A 23,689-nucleotide genomic window follows, 5' to 3' on the forward strand; every position below is an offset into this window, starting at 1 on the left:
TTTCCGCAGTCTATGGATTTTGCGCTTTTTTTTTCTGAATTATGCAATTATTCTAGTAAGAATGAGAAAATGACACAGCTTGATCTTTAACTACATTGAAGATCATTGTTTGGTCAGGGTTAGGGCTAGGGCTAGGGGTACGATGCAGGAAAGAGAGTAATTAGATGCATTAAATGTGGCAATGTGGTGGCAGCATAGAGGGGGGTGACTCCAGGACGCTGGTTTCATTGTTAAGCCCTCAGGAGGAGTCGTGGGCCTAACTTAACGAAACATCGGTGAAAGAGGGTGCCCACTTGATAACCCCAACGAAATGCTGCATACTGCATACTGCTGTATTTACTGCTGGTAGTTGGGCCATTTGTCTCGTGTTTTACACCTTTGGTTGGTAGCTTAGTGGCCAGCGTGCTTATAAGGTCGGTTTGAGCAGGGGCTTCTGAATATGTGTTTTTCCTTGGATTTTGGCACAAGGGATTATAACATCTGATCCTGTGTATTAATGAAATAGAGGCCCATACCTAGACCTAAAAAAATGTATACAAATGTGAGTTCACTGGCACTTTAACCTCTCGTTGAGTCTGGCAGTGGTTCTGGCCCGAGGTGGGTGTGGCTCCTCCTTGTTGACCAATCAGAAGGCGGCTCCATGTGGCACTGCCCCTCCTCCTCCTGCTCCTCAGATCTCCTGCAGCAGGTCAGCAGGGAAGAAGCCCAGCTTCCTCCCGGTGCTCACCTTCAGGTAGCCGTTCAGCTCCTCCCCCTTCTTCACCACGATCTGTCCACAGCACATGGATACGCACACAGGCGCGCGCACGTTCATACACACACTCTGGCCCCATACAAATGTACGCCCACACAAGGGCATGCTCGTTCACTCACACACACACACACTGTGTGTCCCCACACCATGTGTGTGTTTGCCTGTATGTGTGTGTGTGCATGTGTATATCCATCTCAATTTCAGTATCGTGCCCCTGTTTCACTCCACTTATCTACTATTAAATGTGTAATCGTACAGAAAACGCAGCGGGTCCTAAAAAGAAGAGATGGAGCATGGAACGGTTATATCATGATTATGGGAAGTATTTAGGTTGTAATATAGGGCTAGTCATGAGGTGGCAACATTAAGGTAGAGGGAGTGTAACCGTTTATATCCTCCATGAACTCAATGACCCCTGATGTTCGTTGTGTGTAAAGCGAGTTTGTGTCGCTGTAGTGTCATTTATATCTGTCCCTATGCATATGAAGCCTAATGGCCTGATGTATAATGCAGGGGAATGCAGAGTGTGATGTGTTGTATTATACTATTCCCTTAATACACTCCACCGGATCAATTCTACTCAATTATTGAAGTGGACTGGAGAGACGGAGTGTGCGGAGAGCGTTGAATACAACACTGTGCAGATACTTAAACCAACGCTAAACATTACACTTCAGTGTAGTCGGAAGTTTGCCATTCATTCACTGCAGTTGGTTCAGTTTGCAGTTACAGAGTTTGTGGGTGCGTGCGACGTGTGTGTGTGTGTGTGTGTGTGTGTGTGTGTGTGTGTGTGTGTGTGTGTGTGTGTGCGTGCGTGTGTGCGTGTGTGAGTCAAACCTGGTCTTTCTTCAGGGTGATTTGACCCATTTCTCTGTTCCCAACGAAGGAGCGCGTCACCTTGTACACACTCTCCCCGGCCCTCACGCGGATGATGTAGTTAGCCGGGAGGAAGCCTGTGCGGTCCCCTATCTTACCCTTGAGAAAGGAGACATACGGTCACAAATGTTAATACCGACACAAATCCTCAAGCCCCACGAGTTCCACTTCAAACACAGAGCTTACTGCGACATTGCAGCTTGTGTCCCGATGAAAGCGCATCAGTGAATGCACTGCAGTAGTCGGGAGTCATTCACATAGCGGGTATAGCCATGACGGTTGACTAAATGATACGCTACCCTGTGCTGTTAGTAGCATTAGCATGGTTAGCTAATGCTCACCCGCCACCACTCCTCGTTGGAGTCATCGATCACCGTGATCCGATCACCAGCGCTGCAACACAGCGGCAGCACAGCTTGATCACATACACGTAACATGCTGCTAATATGCATACCATACGGCTATAACACTGCTACTAAACGTGACATAGTGCTATCAAACTGATGATATACATTGGATACTGCTATAATGATTCTATACACGACCTACTGCGATCAAACTGCTAATATACATAAGATACTGCTGCTAATATGCTGCTAGTATTGTGCTTTTATAATGGAATGTAATATTACGATACTCAATTATGACTGAAGTACAATGACCAAAGACAAAAAAAACATTACAAAACAAAACAAAGAAATACAAATATATATGCAAATGTCTTGAAGAAAAATATAGAAGTGCAGACAACAATGGACAGGAAAAAACTGAAAAAGTATTAGAGACAGACAGACAATTGGATGGATGGATAGACGGAGGGACGGAGGGTGGTTTGAGGCTCTTACTGCAGGTCCAGGTCGTCCTTCTCGATGGCCTTGAAGCGGTAGAGAGCCAGGTAGTAGTGGGACTGGCTGAACACGCCCATCTTCCCTGGCTGGGGCTTCTTACTCTGAACTCACATCACATCACGATGACTATCTGAACCTTCATTCAAATATGACCTAGCACCTCATAGGTGTATCGTGTGATGACATGACGACTTCATGGGACAATAGTATTACAGCGCCAGCTCGATAAGGACTTTACGAATGAATAAATCGTAATCATCCCAGTTCTGAACCAATCCAAATCATCAGTGGGGCTTCATCTGTTGCACACTTTAAGCACATTATTAGTATTACCATTATCTCAGACGTCATTATTATTATTCCTCACTATAATTCTTCGTATTCCGATGGTCACACTGTTGTATTGTTAACTAATTGTATTGTTGGAGTCCTTTTGATGTTGTGTTCCTTGACTGTAATCAGAGCCATTATGTTAAAGACTGTAGTGTTTATGTGTTGTAATGTTCGATCAATGATTTAAGCATTGTTTATTCATTGTATCATTGTGATGTTCATGGTTGCATCGTTCTGACCACTGTCGCATAAACTTTCCCTTGTGGTTCATTCACTTATCATATGCTTTAGCATCACTGTGATCCACATGCTCCTCATCCTCTGACCTTATCATCTGGAACAACCTTTTCCCCCTTCTTGTCTGCCTCTGGGACGGCTGGTAGGGAACACAAGAATGCAGAAATGCACAAAACAGAAAGACACATAATCAATCAATCGTTCACATGAAAACAAAAACACGAACCAGTCGGCGCGATCAGTGCTACGATTCACATCGACAGCACCCGTCTCAAACAGAAAGAGAAAGAAAGAAAGATGTTGAAACCTCGCGCTCACCTTCTCCTCTTCCTTCGTCTCCTTTGGGTGGGGAATCCTCTTCTTCCATCATCATCATCATAACCTGTACCGTGATTCAATGTGCAGTCAACAGACAACAAAGGACAACACCTCACGTTAAGTCACTCCAGCGCTGCGTGTCATCTCTAGATAGTTTGTTTTTACTGTTTGTGGAAATACCTAGCATCGTTCTTAGTGAAATTATGAGCGCATATCATATATTTAATACCTTTTGAGTGACTCCTGTGTTCATGAGTGTGATGCTGTTATTGATCATTATCCCTTTAAGGAACGTAGTGTTAGTGGTGGCTGAATGGCTCCCTCTCGGTGGTTCCAGCCCCTTCACACCCTCCTTGACTCACGTTCTTCTTGTCCTCCGAGCCTTTCTTGCGCTCCTTGTTGGCCATGATGACTCCGATGCGCAGGGTCTCGAACACGGGGTCGGTGCGGTTGGACTGCGCTGAAAGGGGACCTGGTTTAAATCGGTTGTTCCTGCCTCGAGGCACGAGCAGGGCAGGCCAAGGGATGTGGGATTAAATAATTACATGGCACTATTTATGATCTGTTTTGATGAATTGCTCCGGGTAATACATTGATGATAACCTGTATCGTATTTACTATCCTTCATTTAGTTTTCAGAATTTCTTGAAATTCTAGCGTGGAACATGGTGAACCACTATGGTTTGGATAGAGTGGCTGTGCTATAGTGACTGGGAGATCGTTATATTACACTCCCAGTCACCTCCGAACTCCCAGTCACCTACATTGAATACATGCAAATAAATTGCCTTCAGATACTGAATCAGAATGATGATACACCACGAGACGATGAATCAACACATTATGAATATTACAATTTTGGTTGACTTAATAATAATAAATCCGGCAAATTCTGAAATTGTTATTTTCGGTTGTTCAGGTCGCTTGGATGTCTGCTCTGGTTCTAATTTATTTCACTCTATACTACTTTATTTGTCCTGCACCTGGCCAGAAGGTGGGATGTGCACACAGCTGCTTTTTTGTACTTGATGTGATCTCATACGGCGTTCCCATCCCACGTGTCAGCGGGGTGGACTCACAGAAGGGCAGCAGCTGGGAGACGGTGGCGTTCTGCTGGCTGCTGTACAGCGGGGAGCTGTAGGCCCTCCTGAAGCCTGGGGGCTGGAGGGGGCGGAAGAGCATGGAGAGAACCGTGAAGATCACAGAGGAACATTTTCACCGTTTGCACCTGCAAACCATGTCTGGCATGGAAGACCTACAATGAAGGCCGACCACGACTCAAAGGGAAACCTAGTCTTGAGTGGCTCACAATTTTGCCGTAACATCTTTGGAACTCCACGTAGGACTGGCACTGGTGGTGGATGTTGGTCTTGCAGTCCTTGCAGCGCAAGGCAAACTTGTTGTTCACTGGAGTGAAGACACAAAGGTCAGCAGGTAGGCCTCTTATAGGTGGTGTTAGTGAGCTCTGGGCGGAGGTGATGCCATGGTGCAGCTGTAGTAGCAATAGGTCAGCAGGTAGGCCTTAAAGGTGGTGTTATTGAGCTGTGTGTAGAGGTGAATTGACGGTGCAGCTGTAGCAGGCAGCAGGCGGAAAGGAGGACTTACGGACTATCATTCGCGCGCAGACGTCGCAGAACTTGGGCTTCTTGCAGTAGTGGTCCTTGAACTTGTGCGGCTTGTCGTTGACAGGTTTGACAGGTTCTAGGGAGGCGGGGTCTTCTCGCTCCTCCTCTTCCACCTCTTCGTCGTAGACAAAGTACACCTGGGTTCCAGCAGCCATGCAGGGGGTAAAGGGGCATGGATGTTTAGGATTGCTGTAGAGCATCGAGGATACAGCTCTTTGGAATGGAATCCTTATCACAGAGGATGAAAGGCTTAGGTCAAACTGAATCATTGTATTATGTATATCTTGTTTCATCTGTATTTATTTTAAGCTCTAGGTTTTTTTATTTGAGTATTTTGCCTTATTTGCCGTCTTATTTTAAGATATATACATATGTGTGTCTCTTGGCTGTGCTCTTTGTGTGGTAAGATTGTCATTAGCGAGCGGCACCAAGTCTGACCACACCCCAGGAAACCCCCTCACCACAAACTCCCCACCGAGACAGTGGATGGGGCCTTGGAAGGACTCCACTAGAGGAAATACCCCTTCCAGTTGTCAGGGGAAGACAGACAGCACGGCTTCAAGTGTTAAAGAGACTATAGAGTGAGAACTACCAATTTACTAAATGGATCGACAGTAAGTAATAGGAACTAGTAGTGAGTTGTAACTATAAATACATATATATGTATATATATATATCATATATATAGATATACCAAATGTGAATGTGGGATAATGAGTATATCCCAATATATTCAATTTAAGATCATTGAACCCTAATCTAAGTTCAGTATGATAATATGTCGTAGATTTTGGTTCTAATCTTTACTAAATGAAAGATCAAACCTAAGATGAGATGTGTGAATCAAACAAAATAAGCCATTTGTAATACTCAACTGGCTGTAGTGTAACAAAAATGAAAAAATACATACAGCACTTCCATCGACCTACAACGAGCACCACACACACACAGTAGCCCCCCCCCAATAACATGCTATTAATACTGACCCCCCCTGGGAACTGACCCATATGGAGTCTGTCCTTCTGGTGTGAGCCCGGGACTAGGGAGATTACAGCCCACCAGGCTCCATCCATGTCATCAAGACACATATACACCACCTATGCATCCCAAACACATGGACACAATACCGCTCCATGCAGTTTGTGGACATCTCTGACCGTATAGAAGGTATGAGAGATGACGGCCAGATTCCCCATCATACCCTTCATCATGCTGCGCTGCACAGCACACAGACACACACCCACCCAGACACCTCTGGTGGGTCGACTTGAAAGGGCTTTCATCTTTAAATAACTCAGCAGAAACCGCCAGAAGTCCCAACTGTATGTAATCAAGAGCTTGGCATTACTGCTCCTAAATATACGGCAGCTATAGCCACACACACACACACACACACACACACACACACACACACACACACACACACACACACCGTGTCCACCACTGTCAGGTTTTGGCAGGGTTCAGAGGCCTGGACGAGCCGGGGATTAACATTACAATAGCTGACTAATGCCACAGACAGTTAACACATTATTACTGTACCATCCGTTTCCAGCTTCATATAGCTCTGGGTGCTGTATTTCCAAAGCACCTACAGTATAGAATGCTATACCATGAGCTCATTGTTCCATTGTACGGGCCTACCCAAAAAAAACGAACAAACTAAATGGAATAAGAGACGAAAATGTGTGTTTTTGTTGTCATAAGCTACCCTCTTGAAGGGTACATTAGTATCTTTGGAGAGAATGAGTGTGTAGGATTAATTCTTCCATGCCAAGGTGGAAGGAGTAATCATGTAATGGCCGTGTTTAGGTTCAGGCGTCTTTGACCATCACCGATGAAGGTCGTAGTGTAGTTTTGATCGTTTATTTTTGTTTTTAGTTTGTTCATCGATTGGATAACAATGGCCTGTTTGCAGACAGGGGCTTATAACTTATTTTTAAGCAAAAATAAAATTAAGTCTGAAGGGCCCCATTTTTCAGAGGGTCACGGCCATCATCCGGTAGTTTGTTGCCATGTGTTTGTGCCGTGTTGCCCGGTCAGTAATCCCGTAATCAGATTGGTAATTGCTACTCTTACCGTGTTGTCGTCCTCTCTCACCACGTTGTCGGGCGCAGGTGGGTTGTCATGGAAGTCCAGGGAATTCTTGTCATCCAATCTGTCATCAGGCGTCCCAGACAGAAGCATACATCCATGAGCAATACCAACGTTAACTACTAAACAAGGTTCATGGATTACGCTTGTTTCCATATAACCATATGTCTATTTAATACTTGAGAAGCATTAATAATCAATATAAATGAAGGTCAAGAATGACAAAGGGTGAACTCACGAGTCATAGTTAGCCATGGTTGGTATTCAGCTGGCAATCAGACGTCAACAGGTAGTGTTACAATAGTCTATTGCACTGTAAACCAACACACACACACACACACACACACACACACACAATATTCACTTTCCATTTCCTACTTTGGTTTAGCCGGGATGTTAGGGCAGGACATTACCTCTATATACATTTATGTCTACATATCAGTTTTCCCTTTTGAGCGACAGAATTGAATGAAGATATCAGCCAGATTTTGAGTCAATTATTTGACACAGAAAATGCTCTGCAAAGAAAATATTTCCTATTGCAGGATATGAATGTTGGTCGCAATCATATATAATATCATTGCCAAACTATTCCATCCACTCAAATACAAAAAACATAATTAATGAATGTTCAAGCACAACTAGATATATACTATGTTGTGCAAAATGTCCTGATTGACTTGGCATATCTTTCCATATCATCCAGCCCAGCCTCCTATGTAATGCATGTGCTTCCTTCCAAAGCAGGAGAGAAAAAATATTTTTTATAACCCACTACTTAATTATAATGTGATATCATTTTGAAAAGATATTTCTCCCATCACCTTGCATAATAATGTTCTGTAGAGGCAAAAACACGCATATATGTTGAATGCATCAGCAGGGAAGTGCTTCACACGAAAAGAAGTAGAGCATTCATAGGTAAATACATACTTTCAATGAGTAACCATTCAAATTGCGCATGCCAACCACACATCAACTAACCTCAAGAGTCAAACGAAGTTCCTCACTGGAAAACAGACAGGGATGAAGGACCACAGACATACAGACATGCAGTGCAAGATCTGACTCCCTGTCAGCGAGTGCCTCGATGACAGGACTTCTTCTTCCAGCGTTTTCCCCATCATCCCCTTTGTTTTCGTCGTTAAACGGGGCCCTAACAGGTGGGAGAATGACACGCAGCAATGCACGAAACCCAAGCCCAGCCCAGCCGGGTCTAGCCTATTCTATGGATGTGTGTGTGTGTGTGTGTGTGTGTGTGTGTGTGTGTGTGTGTGTGTGTGTGTGTGTGTGTGTGTGTGTGTGTGTGTGTGTGTGTGTTTTCCATTTGTGACCGTTTGGGACAGCTGAGAACTTTGAAAGCCAACATGGCCCCCCTCGTAGTTGTGGTTAAACTGACAACGCCCAGTTCTGGTTCCACCCTAAAGACAATGTTGACATGTCTTATTAGAACCGAAACACAAGACACCCGCAGAATATACTGCAGTTATCGACGGCCTAGTGTAAAAATGGTCTAGGACTAAGAGAAAATATGTGTTAACTGCCCAGCAAGATACCAAAGACTGCCCAGCAAGATACACACTGCCATGTATTGTAAATGTGGTGAAATTAGGCATTAATTAGTTGCAGGTTGTTAGGACCCCGCATAACCATTACATTTACATTGAGCAGACAGTTTCATTCAAAGCAACTTACAGTTGACTATTGAAATTTCATTTCAGTCATAGCTATTTCTATTAAAATCAGGGAATTACTAATAAGTAGCTGTATTTACAGAATTTGATATTGTTTTTAATAACACCATGAATCTAAGGATGAAAATCTGAACTGAAGATAATCCTCATCGGGTCGCCTACTGTGGTGTTTTGTGAGGGTCGGGGAAGCGGGAATAATCAGACTTTATCCTGGAGAGTGACGGCGCGGTTTGATTCCAGCCTCTGACCCGGCCCCGCATGACTCACTCTCCTCACTCGCCGTCTCTGTGGTCGCGGAGGAAGACAATTACCTTTCTTAACACCTATATAATTAAATAACACCTCCGCTGTGCCAGTGTTGAGTTCAGCTTCCACAATCTGTCTCTGGGGATTCAATAACGAACCACACGACAATCAAGGGATGTTTTTGGATTTCTTTTTTTCTCAACTTTTATATTTTTAAAAACCAACAAAAAATAACAAGATTAAATAAAATTTACAGAAGACGTATGTTATATTGTGCACTTTTACTAATTCTGAAACGTTCTGCACAGCTGTCAAAAAAAATAAAAAAGCAAACACAATGGAGGGGAGGGTGGGAGCGGGGGAGGGGGGGGGAGAGGGAAAAATAATGAGAAAATAAGAGAGGAACTGGAAAGAAGGAAGCAAAGAATGGAGAGAATGTGGGAAGGAGAATGGGTCGGAAGAGGGGAAAGGATGGTGTTACAGAAGGCCTAAAACTCATCCACTGGAGGAAAAATAATCACTGAATATATAGATTTCTTTTATTCCTTACATCACTTTTTATAAATATATCGAACCGAAAAAGAACAATACTCTTCTGAGAAATAACAGCGCACTACGGAAACCCACAACAGCAGTAAGGCAAACAGAAAGCGAGAGAGAGAGAGAAAAAGAGGTTACAGTCAAGAGAAAGCAGATGAGAGAGAGAGAGGTAGAGAGAGAGAGGGTGAGAGAGGTGGCGTGACGGAGAGCCTGTGCGTATGAAATGTTATAAATATGACAGATTCATAGGATTTAGTGGGGAGGTTTTTTTTGGTGGGAGGGAGAGGGAGAGGGGGGCATCACAATGAGTAGGAGGAGAGAAAGCACAGACAAGAGAGAGTTGAAAAGGTCAGGAGTGGTTGGTTGGCATGGGTGTGTGTATGTGTATTTCTGTGTGTGTGTGTGTGTGTGTGTGTGTGTCTGTGTGGGGGATAAGAGAGCAGGGGTTGGGGTAGAGAGAGGAGGGAGAGAGGGACGGTGTTTTGAGAGAGGAGTGAGGTTGATTTCCAGCGTGTTATTGTTGATGTGCTACGGAACCCTGTTGCCTGCAGTTTGTGTGTGCAGTGCACGCATGTGTTTATGTTATCGTCTGTGTGTGTGTGTGTGTGTGGGTGGGTGTCTTGATCCGTTCCCCATGTCGGTTCCCCCAGTGCTGGGACAAGAGTAATGTTTGTATTTGTATGCATGCTGTATGCTGTGCATTTGTATAATGGCAGCACATTATCCCCCCCCCCCCCTCCCCCTTCTCCCTTCATACCCCCCCCCCCCCCCCCCCCCAACCGGCAACAGTGAAACACATGCTCACGTGTCTTGTGTGCTCTTCAGGTATATAAATACTAAAACAAAAAATAAGAATGAACAGAAAAAAAACAACAAAAAAAAAAAAAAATAATAATCATCTTTGCAAACAAACACTGGCCACCTCATTATTCACATCGATTTCCCCGCCTTTATATACTATATATATATATTTATATATCTCTCAACAATGGCAAAATGGATACTTCATCGGCCATTGAGTTTTCCTTGTAGTGGCAGAGGAGACCGAGAGAGAGAAAGAGAGAGAGAGAGAGACCCCCAGCCCAGCCCAGCAACCCCCTCCCTCACCCTCCGAACCCAATGCCACCAACGCCACATCATGAATGTCTCTCTTTCAGTCCTTCTCTCTCTTTCAATCTCCCTCTCCCTCTCTCTCTCCGTTCCGTGCACCTTCCCTACCCTAAAGCCTGACCTCCTCCTACTCCTGCTCCTCCTCCTCCTCCTCCTCCTCCTCCTGCTGCTCCTCCTCACTGGGAGCTAGCCCTCTCCAGAACGCGGAGGTCATAGTTCTTTTTGGCGGCGCGCAGCTTGAAGAGGCCACCACCGCTGTTGTTGAGTTTGAAGGAAGCGCTCTGTGCGGCCATGGTGCTGGGGAACACCGCCACCACCGTGTACAGGTGGGCCGGGTCGTGGTGGTGGTGCTGCTGCTGCTGCTGCTGCTGGTGGTGGTGGTGGTGGGGGTGGCTGCCGTTGTCCCCTCCCCCACCACGGCCCCCCTGGGGGTCCTTCAGCCACTGGATCCTGGCGCCGCACAGCGAGAGCTGGTTGAAGAGCTTCTGGGCCTCGGGACGCGAGATGCCCTCGGGGAGGTCCGTCACCTCCAGCACACGGCTCACCACTGCCGGTAAACACACGGGGACAATGAGATGACGACGCAAGGGGAGAAGAGCCGAGCGCCGCTTGTTTTCTTTGTAAAAAAGGTAACAACTCTGAAGCACGGCCATTATTTTTTTCATTACGTAGTGGTTAATGCAAAGACACAAATAGACACTGGTTTCTCAGCTGGGAGGCACAAATGATGCAACATTTTCGTGATTCTACTAGTGCAAACGGCGCAAATTCGCCTCATTCGCTCGAGTTGAAATATGTGAATTTGGGCTTAGCTTAGCTTTTGGTGGCTTTCGAGTCGTTAGTCCGTATATTTAATCCAGTCTTTTCACTTTCTGAACCTGAAATGTATACCTCTGTCCATTTGGTGAAGAACATGCATTTCACAGAGTGCGTCGAGGTGTGTGAATCAGATTAGACTCGATGAATTCTCATATCCTACCGACATCAGTGGTGCCAAGATCTGTCGATTGAGACTTCAGCGTCTGTTTCTTCCCCCTGGCTCCGTGTTTCATGGCTCCTTGGCCCTGGAACCCGACATCAGAGACAGTGTTGTGGCACATTAGTCTCATGTAGTGACGCACTGTGACAGCAGATGGCGGTATATACACACACATACAGATGGACAACCGCACAAAAACAACGGGGCTGCCATTGAGGTTTTTCTTTACAGTGTCCCAAATGTTAAAATAACAATAAAAAACAGGTTGCGACCCTTAAATAACCATAACAAATTATTTTACAGTCCTGGTTGAATAATTATGTTATAAAGCATTGCTGATAAAGGGACAGAAACGAGTATTGGATAATGCCGTGATTGGTGGAAAATACCAACTTAACCCTTTCACTGCCTGAATTTAAATCACTTGGGGTGGGCGTAACCAGGCAGGCATTCAAACTAACGCGAGTGGATGCATGGATCCAATGGGAAGCGGAGCTGTGCACTGACCTGATGGGAGTTATAGGAGGGCTGTCCGTGCATGAGCGGTGGGGGACAGAGGCTGTACTGCAGGGGCTGGCCCAGCAGGGAGTAGCGACCGTCACCTGGGTCACCCACAACACAGCAGCCAGCCAGGTGTAGAGAGAGAGAGAGAGAGAGAGAGAGAGAGAGAGAGAGAGAGAGAGAGAGAGAGAGAGAGAGAGAGAGAGAGAGAGAGAGAGAGAGAGAGAGAGAGAGAGAGAGAGAGAGAGAGAGAGAGAGAGAGAGAGAGACTGTTAGTTGTAATGACAGTAACAACACATGTATGCTTTCAGAGTAGTGGCTATGCTGCTTCAGCACAGAGAGGAATCAGCTGGAGACGGCACAGCTTGAGCTAGACATCAAGGAAGTACTAACTGCTTCAGAAATTACCCATTAGGCTTTGGAGAATTTTCTTTTAACTGGATGAATGATAACATTTGAATAAAAATGTTCTCAATCCAAATATTGCTTTATTCATCTTTTTTGATTGCATAAATAACATTGAAAAAGGTTGAATCTGAATCATACAGTTTCCTATAAAATCAAGGCTACAGGACAGTTTGGTCTGAACTATTTCAGGTGTTTACGTTCTACCGGCCAAAGGATTTCTCTGTGCAGGGTTGTAGGTAAGCGGTGAGCTCAGGTTATGGGGGAAAGAGATGTTGTGGGTGAATGGCCTGCAATGATGCCATCAATGTCGCCTTAACAAAGACACAGAGGGTCAAACTGGCAGTATGTAAGAGAGCAGCAGTTCCGCATAGCTACCACAAACAGCACAACAGAGCGCATGGAATTGCAATTTCATTAAATGGGTCTTTCTGGGCCATTTCAAATCCAGTAAAACATATCCAAACCCTTCCGGACTCAACTTTACATTCTTGGGGACAGTTAAGTCAACTTTAGTTAACTCTAAAATGCAATTATCAAAGACAAAGTGCTTTATAATTAACCACTTAACACATGGTAGCTGCAGGTTCTAACAACTCAAAAACATTTTTTTTAGAGACACCAGACTTGCAAAATTAAGCCCAACCAACACAACATAAAAAGCAATGCAAAAACATGATTTAATGTAATCAAAGACAATAAATCATATTAATGACAAATGTCATATTTTGAATCTCCATACATCCCCCCCCCCCCCCCAAAAAAAAAAGCCCTATGCAATTTAAACTTAAGACCTTTCAATACCTTGTAAAGTCCTTATAATTGACATCTGTGAATGTATGACTTTTGAAGACCTCTTCTTACACTCCTAACCCCACGTGTTCTCCCACTCATCACTAGGGTTCGTGTCGGCTCGTCTATAGTGGGACTCCCGTGCCGTACCTTGTGCTGGTCCTCCGGGCCGAGGGAACTGGGAGATGAGAGGCAGGGGTCCCAGGCCAGGGCACACACTGTTGACGCTGCCGGAGGGGGACGGAGCGGGCGACTGGGTGGGGGAGGCCAGGGGGCTGTTGGCCAGCTGGGTACCGGCCTGGGGACAGGAGGAGGAGACCAGAGGTACAACTTAATGCTGATGACGACGACGATGACGGTACTCGGGGGAAAGACATGCATAAGCCACTTGTTACAAGAGAACACCCACACAAAATAATACATAAAGGAAATAAATTCAGCCCAACTAATTGTCGGGCTGACCATTTTTTGAAGTGACTGGTTTTGCGGTGTTATGTGGGCAGAGTCAGGGTATAAATTAATTAACCACATTCAGGGATGGTTTGGAGTGGGTTGGAGTGTTGATTGAGTTCACTCAGCGGTCTCTATGTTGTGGTTCGTCCCTGCTCACCTGTTGAGGGTTCTCTGACTTGTAGAGCTCCCCGGGCTTGCTGGGCCTCTGCTCTATGCTGTAGTACTTGCACGGGTTCCACTGGACCAGAGGAGGATTCTGGGTAGGCTGTGGTCCATTGGGGACACTGAGCTGCATGACCATCACCCCAGGACCGGGGGCTGGCACTCCTGATGGAACGAACACACACACACACACACACACACACACACACACACACACACACACACACACACACACACACACACACACACACACACACACACACACACACACACACACACACACACACACACACACACACACACACACACACACAATGGAAAACATGTGAGTGACACACCTAGCAACGGCGAAAGAAAGTTTGTTTCCCAATAAACATAAACTTAATGTCAAATGTGGCAAGCAAGGAGAGGGGAGTGATGTTTACGTTGTTATAAATGAGCCTGAACACCGTTTCATGTCTCATAACAACATTCACATTTAAGTATGAAAGCAAATTAGACTGTGTATTCATTTGACTGAGTTTGACGTCCTATTTGAGCAGAAATGTAATTCCAGACTTGTGGTCTAAAGCAATAACACAACCGACAATAAACAAACAGTGCTTTGTTTACTATGCCAAACTCGATGTTGAAAGACAGGTTGACTGAATGTTAAGTTTGAATTACGTATTGGTTCACGCATTACGTATTGTTCAAAGTTCAACATCAGTCCCAGCTCAAATAAATGACGCCTTCGCTGATGTCCATGTGAAACCCTAACCTAGCAGTCACACGAACGCCGGGTGGACTTTAGAAGAACACATTTTTAGGAGGGAAGAAACCAACTTCAAATCAAGTTACTGCTACATGAAACAGGTTTACGTTCTAAAAAAGGTCCCTTTTACATGACTTTACCCCATCCGGTGATAATGACCGCCTCACCTGAATATTGCTGCTGGATCTGCTGCGGGTTGCATGGGGACGGGGACTGGGTGATCTGGTACTGCTCCGTGCTGGGGGGCTGCAGGTAGCCGACTGATGGACTGGGGGGCACAACGCAGTGTCACACAGTGAGACACAAGCAAATGAGCCGACATCAGATACAGCATAGATATCTGTGTTGGACATCTTGATTCAAACACAGATACCGTTGGATGTGGATAAGAGAGCTTTTATCATTAATGTTGTCAGCTCTAAGCAGACTATACCGCCTCCCAGATGGCACTAGCTCAAATCCCTGATGTATGGCTAGGAGGGATTGCGGCACACACCCACATATACACACACCTACAGACACACACACACACACACACACTAACACACTAGTCCGTTCACATCCATAGTTGGACACATCCATATAAGTATGAATACAATTAAGATGTGTTATTGATTGCCCTCATGGAAATCTATACAAGCCTTGTCTTCCTTTCCTGACGGGGAGTCAGAGCATTTACAAGTTGTTCAAGTGGATGGGAACGGGGTCACTACGGCAAAAAATAACTTTATTGATAGTTGGACAGGGCTTTCGCACACCATTAAATGCTATTGTTAAATAAAAGTTGCCTCTGGAACACTGTGTACAGATATAGGCCCTTGTAACATTACACACATCCTTGGCATCGCAGGCAAAAGCTATTCTATGTCCAACGTTTGATGTCACGTTGTAAATAAAATGCTCTTATTTTACAATGTATTTTACAATGTAGTACTCATTGCTATGGGCGTATGCAATATGTAATGCTACCTCAGTGTGTATATTTTTAAATTGTAATTAATTGCTAAGGATTGGAAAGTCGGCCAAGGCTATTGGGAGGACTTGAAGGTTAGTAGCGATTTAAAAAAAAGAAAAAAGAAAGGTATTTGGGACTTTTTACCTTGTGCTGGTCTGCTGTGTGGGGGTGATAACGCTGTAGTAGACAGGCATGGGCCCCTGGACAGACTGGCTGACGGGCACCATGACCTGCTGCTGGTACTGCTGCTGCACCTGCACCTGCTGGGACTCATTCCCCACGGACACCTGGACGCAGGCAGGGAGACCCGACTCCATCTGTAAGTCAACACCGTGGACAGAACATTGAGTGGGACCGGTGGATTTGTTGTGATGCTCACATATATGTGAACATCTGTATGACGGGTATATCCCTGTACATACAGATGATTGATGAGGGTTATGGTAAGCCACACATGACGATGGCGGATAATCATCAGGGGAATTGAATACACTATAAACAATTGAATAAACTACATTTGCACATTAATTACAATCTTGCCCTTTATCTTACACGCACAATTACCACTTTACTGCCCCTATCACTTTATTTATTATTTATTATTATTATTATTTTTTTTATAATTTTATGTTTTACATGCTTTTGCTATCCTTTTGGTATCCTTATGACATTGTATGTATCAATAGTTACATCATTGTATAGATATAGATCATCCTGCAAAATGAGTCTCCCTTTTAAAAATAAGTCTTTATTGGTAATGACCTCAAACAGAAACAGCAGTCGTAACTTGGAGATTTTAAAGACATGGAGACGTGCCGAGAGGGCAGCTATACTTTGCTGTGGTACTTCCAACAGAGACATTGATGTGAGCAGATACCTGATACGAGGGCATCTGCTGGTACTGGACCATCATGCTCTGCATTTGACCCCCCATGCCGGCCCTCTGGGAGTTGATAAGGCCTGGGTTCTGGGGCTGCTGAACCCCCATCATGCCCTGGTAGCTAGGCTGCTGGCTGGGCATCATGGTCTGGAGACCTGCGGCCACAAAGGAGGGCAGAGCACAATTACACCAAAGGGACTTAATACAAGGAAGATTGGAGGAGCTGGAGTACAGGTGTATGTGTTTTTATTACACAGTAACAAGGATGATGTCATGAGGTGGAAGGTTGTGTGGCCCATAAAACATGGAAATACATTGGAACCCATGACCCTGTTGAGAAATAAGGGCTTGAACGTTGGCTGGAAACACAAGGGAGAGAGCGGTGGCTGCGTGGAGGTTGTTGACAATATAGATTAAAGGTGGCGTTTGCACAGGCAGTTTGTGTGTCAAATCATAGTATTACAGAGAAGTAATAGTGGTGGCTGGTCTAATATTGTTGGTGCAAATAAATTATATTTTGAACTGTACATTATTAATTAAAGGCAATTATTGTTTATCACCAAGATGAGTTATCAATTATAAGTAATACATTAGCAAAATAAATATATAAGATTCAGATAAGATGTTATTGTCACATCTCATATCCACACCAAGTAAGTTGTTTTCTGCAAATTTAAGATGCACTTTTATCATCCCAGACGTTACGGATGTATTAGAAAAAAAAATACAAAAATAAGCCTATTTCCCCTCCAATATCAATATTGACCTTACCCTCAGTGGCTAGCAAGTGTCTGCACACACATTACCCAATGGAAGGTCTCACTGACAAACACTATAACCCCTCCTCTAAACTGGTCAACACAGTCTAGCCATTAGTCATTGCACACACACACACACACACACACACACACACACACACACACACACACACACACACACACACACACACACACACACACACACACACACACACACACACACACACACACACACACACACACACTTCAGAGGAGGACCTTGACGGAAAACAAGTGTTTTCCTGCCAAAAATAAAAGTCTATTTTGCTTTGAGCATAATGGACTTGACCAAATAATGCAGGACCATTATTGGACATATTAACCCTTGCACCTGCTTTCACCTGGTCTCAAGTATTACTCAGTTACTTCATCTTTTGTTACCTAGGTAGCATGTACATATTTTATAAAAATAAAAATAGATTAGGTGAAATAGATTGCAACAATGCAATATTAAAAAGCCAAGTACCGGTATGTAGAGTTTTAAGACAGGAGGAAATGGAAGTATATGTGGAGTTAGGGCAGCGTTTACAGACAGACATCTGCCTACAATCCCCTTGTTAGCTTACAAAAGCAATGATCACAGCAAACTTCAGCGGGGAGAAAAACTTCTCCCCGCTGAAGTTTCTTAGACCAGAGGCTCTAACCAGTACAATCAGATTAAATATGTTTCAGACAGTATTGATCAGACAGAAATCCATTACAAAAACAAAATAAACAATGTTAGAGCACTCGTATCGACAAAGATAATATATTGTTTACTTGTGCTAAACATAGGCTGGTGTCAGGTGTCCAGTGTGTGCGCTTTTTGTTTTTGCTTCAAGGACTAGTATGGGAACATTTCAGAGCGTTCAGTTAACTGAAATAAATACAGCCTGAAGTAATAAAGTTCGGGTCATAGGAGTTATTTTTATTTGAGCACAAAATTGCGTATGCCTCGCAAGCAAACTTTCGCTCCACCTAAACCCCGGCCTCAGACGCTCCCCCACTCACCAGACTGCTGCGCGGGCTGTGGCATGGGCTGCGGCATGGGCTGCGGCATGGGCTGTGTGCGCTGCGCAGGGTAGGACACCTGGTGGGCTATGGGCTGGGGTACGCGGTACTGCTGGCCCGTGCCGGGGTACTGACCGGGAGGGTAGTAGGACACCTGGATCTGGACGGGGTGGTGGGGCAGGAGAAGGACAATGTGATGACGACGCATAAGCCAAAAGAGAGCCTGTCCCAAACGGACACTTTGACTTTACAATAATTCAAAGTCCTCACGTGATGAGCACGCCGTCCCGCCAAGGAGAACGAGAAAGAGAGCGTGGGTGTGAAAATTATTACCCACAGGCACAAAGTGACAAGATCAATGTCACAAAAGTATCTTCCAAAAAGTTAAACTGTCCTGTTCACACCTTAAACAGCATAACAAAAGTCATATGGATCAGACATATTGCAAATAACACACCTTTGTGTCTATCCACCTTACTCCAGGCTAAACAAAGCGCGCCACCATGACGACCAGTCCGGTTTCCCATTTCCGGTTAGAAGCGAGAATACGTAGCTGGTAGTACTTGAGTGAGAGGATGAGTTCTGACTCCACTTGCCATTTTGACCAAATGTAATATATAACTTTTTAAACTATTGCTGTAGCCTTCAAGATATGCGCTAGCGGTGCAAATGTGCTAGCCTCTATGTAAACAGCACTCGACCAGAAATGGAAAACCGGTGGGCCACTATGAATCATGGGAAATAGAACGGTCGCGGAATAAGGTGGATTAAGACCATATTCATAATAGCCGTGGCTTTGTGTTGATTCTGTGCATGCAGCAAAAGGTCAAAGACCTGCATATCTCTCTCTCACACACACACACACACACACACACACACACACACACACACACACACACACACACACACACACACACACACACACACACACACACACACACACACACACACACACACACACACACACACACACTTCATCAAATGAAGGAAGAATGCGTTGGGTGTTTACACAGATATCATCCGCTGGACGATGCTATTAAGCATTGGTCATGTAAACCCATTGACAAGAAGCTTTCAATGGACTGAAAACGCATGTAGTTACCTGATTCTGAATACAGCCTTAATCCTGTTATCCATTCATCATTATCCAGCTAAGGCTGTGCATGCATAGGCGCTGAAATGCACTCTGACTAAAGTACACATGGGGCTCATATTTAGGCCCAGCGCTGTCAATGTCTGCCTCCTTAGTTTTCCATTTTTGGGTATCAGCCCACAGTGGTTTATACAACACTGGCAGATAAACATAGACATACTGTGTGAGCACACAAAAGGAGACATCAAAACGACACATAACAAAAGTGAGAAGCCGCGAAGCCGTGAAGAATCGATGGCTGCTGTTGCCTCCACCCTCATCTACATAAATGACAACCGTCTCCGCGGCCCGTCTGGGGATGTCGATATTTGCTCTCTCCTGTTACACTGTGGACCAGCCCCCGCGCCCGCGCCCACACACACACACACACACACACACACACACACACACACACACACACACACACACACACACACACACACACACACACACACACACACACACACACACACACACACCTCGTTCTGCAGAGTATCAATTGAAAAAGACAAAGCCTATACAGGGAGTTGATCAGGAGAAAAAAATATAAAAATAGACAGACCATTTAGGACAGTCAGCAGATTAAGTACAATACGGAATAATACTTCAACTTGAGTCAACTTGGGTCTTGTATAAGTTAACTTGTGCATACATATTTCTGAATCCAAACTATACTTTTTTAACAAATACCTTAAAATAATGTCTGTATGCATTAGTTTCAATCGTTAATGTTAAATTGGCTCCTGAACTGTCGGATATTTGGATAGATTGAAACGTGTGCAATCATTGACTTAGTTGTGAAACACTCTTTCTCTCGTCAGAGTTTTTAAACATATTTCCCTGCGTTTTGGATGTGTACAATTCACACACACACACACACACACACACACACACACACACACACACACACACACACACACACACACACACACACACACACACACACACACACACACACACACACACACACACACACACACACACACACACACACGTAGCTTTCGATCGGTGTGTGTCCACTGAGGTTCCTTCTTCTGTGGTGGAATGGAGCAACTCAACTCAGCACTGACGGAACAATTACCCTCTGGTGGGAAGCTTGAGTTGAGTTAAAGGATTTATCGATGAATGATCCATGTGTCACTTTGCAAAACCTTGTTGATAAAACTCGAAACTAAAACAATGAATTAAGCAATGCACATATTAATATTTTTCCTTAAGATAGGAAGTGTGACCCTGGCCGCGGGAGTGTGGGTGCCTTCAGCAAAAGTGGAGCCACAATACTAACGCCTAAATTTCACTTAAGTAAAGGAAAATAGCAACGTGGCTTGTTTAATTCATATTTTTAGTCTTGTAGTTCCTTCAACAACGTTTTGCAAGGTAACACATGGTTCACCTACCAAAATAAATGCTTTTGTGTTTCCTATCGGACGGTAAGTACCTTGGCAGGACACTGGCTAGTGCTGAGTTGAGTCGCTCCACTGCACCACAATAGATACGCTCAGACCTGTAGTCACTTGAGCCCCTAATGTGGATTCAACAGTTCACAGTTCACATGTGGGCCACACCAAGGAGTCATACTGTATGTACACATTTGGGCAAATCATTTGACATTCATTTAAATCCCAATTTACAAGGTGACACAAGGTGACTTTCATGAGACAAAAGTTGACTCCTCTTAGTATTAATAATTATGAGTGAGTTAGTATATTTATACATCCCTTCACTACTACAGCATCACTCGCAGTAGGAAAATGCATCCCTTAAACCATTTTGAGGGCTCATTATACCCCAAATAACCAATAGAGGAGAGAGCCAAAGATACATCTGAAAAGCTATATAAGAGAACAGCATGACTGACTGAAAAGCAGAACGTATAGCAAACCGAGTGGGAGGAAAGCACTTCACACCAGGGAACGCTGCTACTTGGTGAAATTCACACCATTTCACTCTTCCGGTGTTGGACCCAAGTAAGCAAGGCTAAATAAATGAATTACTTTCAGAACAAAGCAGACAGCAACTGATTGCCAACAGATCTTTCTTGGACGAGTGCAGACTGGGATAAGGTGGAAACTGGACAATCATCAAATCCAATCTAGTGAAAAATTACTTGTAAATAATCCAAGTAACCAAGCTCAATCGGCAATTGGAAAGCTTGATGGAGAAGCTAGGAAGCAGTTTGATAGGCTCTAAATTGAGTGATAGCAGTGGTAGGGTGAAGAACACGGTGTACTTGCACCTCTGTTTTAACAGTGGAAGGGCACTGCATTAGGGCTGATTAATGAGCCGTTAGGAACATGATGTCAACCATGGAGCGTTCTTCAAAGTGCATGGATGACGGCAGGTCAGAATGCAGGGCATTTGTACATATTGAAGAGAGGAAACGTATCCTACAAATGTACAAGTTTGCAGCAGTGGCCTACTCAACCGCGGATGAACACACACTCGATAAGAGTCCACCAGGGCACATGACGCAACAGGATGCCATTCAAATTCTGCTAGCCGGTGGATCTATTCTTAACGTTCACCAACCTCGAAAACAAACGATGGCTAGTGACAATTCATCTACCGGTTTTCTCCCTCTCGGCCACCAGTTCTCCACACACCACGCATACTTTAACAAGTCAGTCACCATCTTTTTACAGACCCCCATTTGTAGAGAACTACCAAACGGCCACCACTGAATCCAACAACCGGAACGTAAACCCTGTTGGGACTGTTGTGCCCGTGGCGGTTGCCTCCCTACCTGTTGGGGCGGAGGGGGCTGCATGTAGCCCTGCGGTGGGGGCGGGGCCTGCATGACGGGCTGAGAGGGCGGAGGAGGCGGGGGCGGCGGGTGTGGGTGCCCTGTAGCGGGCTGGTAGCCAGACGGCGGCGCCATGGCGGGGCCGGCGGTGGCCATGATGTAGCTGGCCTGGGGGGGCGGGTGCTGGGTGAGCACGGCGGAGGGCGGGGCCGTCTGGTACATCGGCGGAGCCTCCGGGTTCTCGCTGGAGCCCTGCCGACTCAGGGTCATCTGGCTGAACTGGGGGGCCAGCTCCTCTCCCTGAGGAGGGAGGCAGTGTCAGGGTTAAAAAAACAAAGGCTGATATTATTCACTTCAAGAGTATGAATGCTGAAATGCCATCGGATTCCAATTAAAAGGACGAATGACTTAAGACCAGCGTTGGTTGGTCTCAAGTCAGCTGTTAAAAGTCCAACCAGTTGTATTTATGTTTTGCAAGCCCGATTGAATATGCCAAGCCACTTTATCAACAACAGGGTTTGGGTGAGGAGTGACGATGAGGAGCCAGTACCATGGTGTACTGCTGGGGAGGAGAGACGGGCAGGAGGACCTGGGGGCAGGTTGGGCTGGAGTAGGAGACGGACTGGGAGGGCTGCATTGACGTCACTGGCTACACACACACACACACACACACACACACACACACACACACACACACACACACACACACACACACACACACACACACACACACACACACACACACACACACACACACACACACACACAGAGAGAGAGAGAGGAGGAGGAGAGCAAGACATCGCAGAGACAGATGAATACGCGTTAATAAACAGGCCGACAAAGGGAAGATTTGGGTCAGAACACTGAGGAAATTGGTAACTAAAATAAATGGTTTGGCCTCAAAATGCTTTGAAGACAACGTGGTGCATGGAAACGCAACGCAATTGCGCCGACGGATATCACCAGGGGAGGAAGAAAACATGAGGTTCTCTAAGGTGTTATGCAACCCCAGAGAGAATCTCAAATCAAAGACCAGATAGGTGGTTCCAAAGTCTTTAAACATGCCCAATTTAACCCACTAAGTCATTCATTGAAATGTATCATCATGGCGATTACTGGGACGCGGGGTGGAGGCTGTTCTTACCTGGGCCATCATATGGTTCCCCATGGGGTGCTGCTGTGGGGTGGGGAGCAGGGCGGTCTGTGGTGGGGGCGGGGCGTGAGGCTGCTGGGGCTGGGGCGGGCAGGGAAGCAGGCTGCGGCTGGACTGGGGAACTTGGCTCGGGGGACATAGGTCCGGACTGACCAGGGGCAGGCCTTGAAGACAGACAAAAACAAACAAACATTGAAGAAAGCAAAGGAGACAATAGAAGAACCGCCAAGTGATCAAGCAGAGTTTGATTTGATTTTGTGCAAAATTATGATTTGAAATACATGAATCAATATTATGTCTCTTTTTGATCAACATGAT

The 23,689-nt window shown here is 45.2% G+C and overlaps 2 protein-coding genes across 3 annotated transcripts in view; both read right to left on the minus strand.

Moving 5' to 3' along the window:
• Window positions 1-473: 473 nt before the first annotated feature.
• Window positions 474-7,178, minus strand: LOC311338193 (SH3 and cysteine-rich domain-containing protein 3-like; the record flags this gene model as incomplete). The annotated part of the gene is made up of 11 exons (XM_084463434.1): window positions 474-769; window positions 1,592-1,729; window positions 1,972-2,023; window positions 2,476-2,579; window positions 3,138-3,187; window positions 3,367-3,430; window positions 3,729-3,826; window positions 4,446-4,527; window positions 4,676-4,773; window positions 4,972-5,128; window positions 7,071-7,178. The coding sequence occupies 11 exons, from the start codon at window positions 7,176-7,178 to the stop codon at window positions 671-673; spliced, it is 1,050 nt and encodes a 349-aa protein (XP_084319560.1). The 3' UTR covers window positions 474-670.
• Window positions 7,179-10,327: 3,149 nt separating this feature from the next.
• Window positions 10,328-23,689, minus strand: part of r3hdm2 (R3H domain containing 2) — a 43,439-nt gene continuing 30,077 nt past the window's right edge. For both annotated transcript variants that reach the window (XM_084464229.1, XM_084464228.1), the window contains exons 15-26: window positions 23,363-23,535; window positions 22,769-22,867; window positions 22,219-22,518; window positions 18,344-18,503; window positions 16,554-16,711; window positions 15,821-15,993; window positions 14,889-14,989; window positions 13,963-14,132; window positions 13,503-13,650; window positions 12,162-12,256; window positions 11,655-11,739; window positions 10,328-11,222 (exon numbers count right to left, since the gene is read on the minus strand). In XM_084464229.1, coding sequence (XP_084320355.1) covers window positions 10,852-11,222; window positions 11,655-11,739; window positions 12,162-12,256; window positions 13,503-13,650; window positions 13,963-14,132; window positions 14,889-14,989; window positions 15,821-15,993; window positions 16,554-16,711; window positions 18,344-18,503; window positions 22,219-22,518; window positions 22,769-22,867; window positions 23,363-23,535 — 2,033 coding nt within the window. In that variant the 3' untranslated portion in view covers window positions 10,328-10,851. The remainder of the gene's footprint in view (window positions 11,223-11,654; window positions 11,740-12,161; window positions 12,257-13,502; window positions 13,651-13,962; window positions 14,133-14,888; window positions 14,990-15,820; window positions 15,994-16,553; window positions 16,712-18,343; window positions 18,504-22,218; window positions 22,519-22,768; window positions 22,868-23,362; window positions 23,536-23,689) is intronic.

Source organism: Micromesistius poutassou, assembly GCF_964030765.1.
Source record: "Micromesistius poutassou genome assembly, chromosome: 2".
Classification (NCBI taxonomy): Eukaryota; Metazoa; Chordata; class Actinopteri; order Gadiformes; family Gadidae; genus Micromesistius; species Micromesistius poutassou.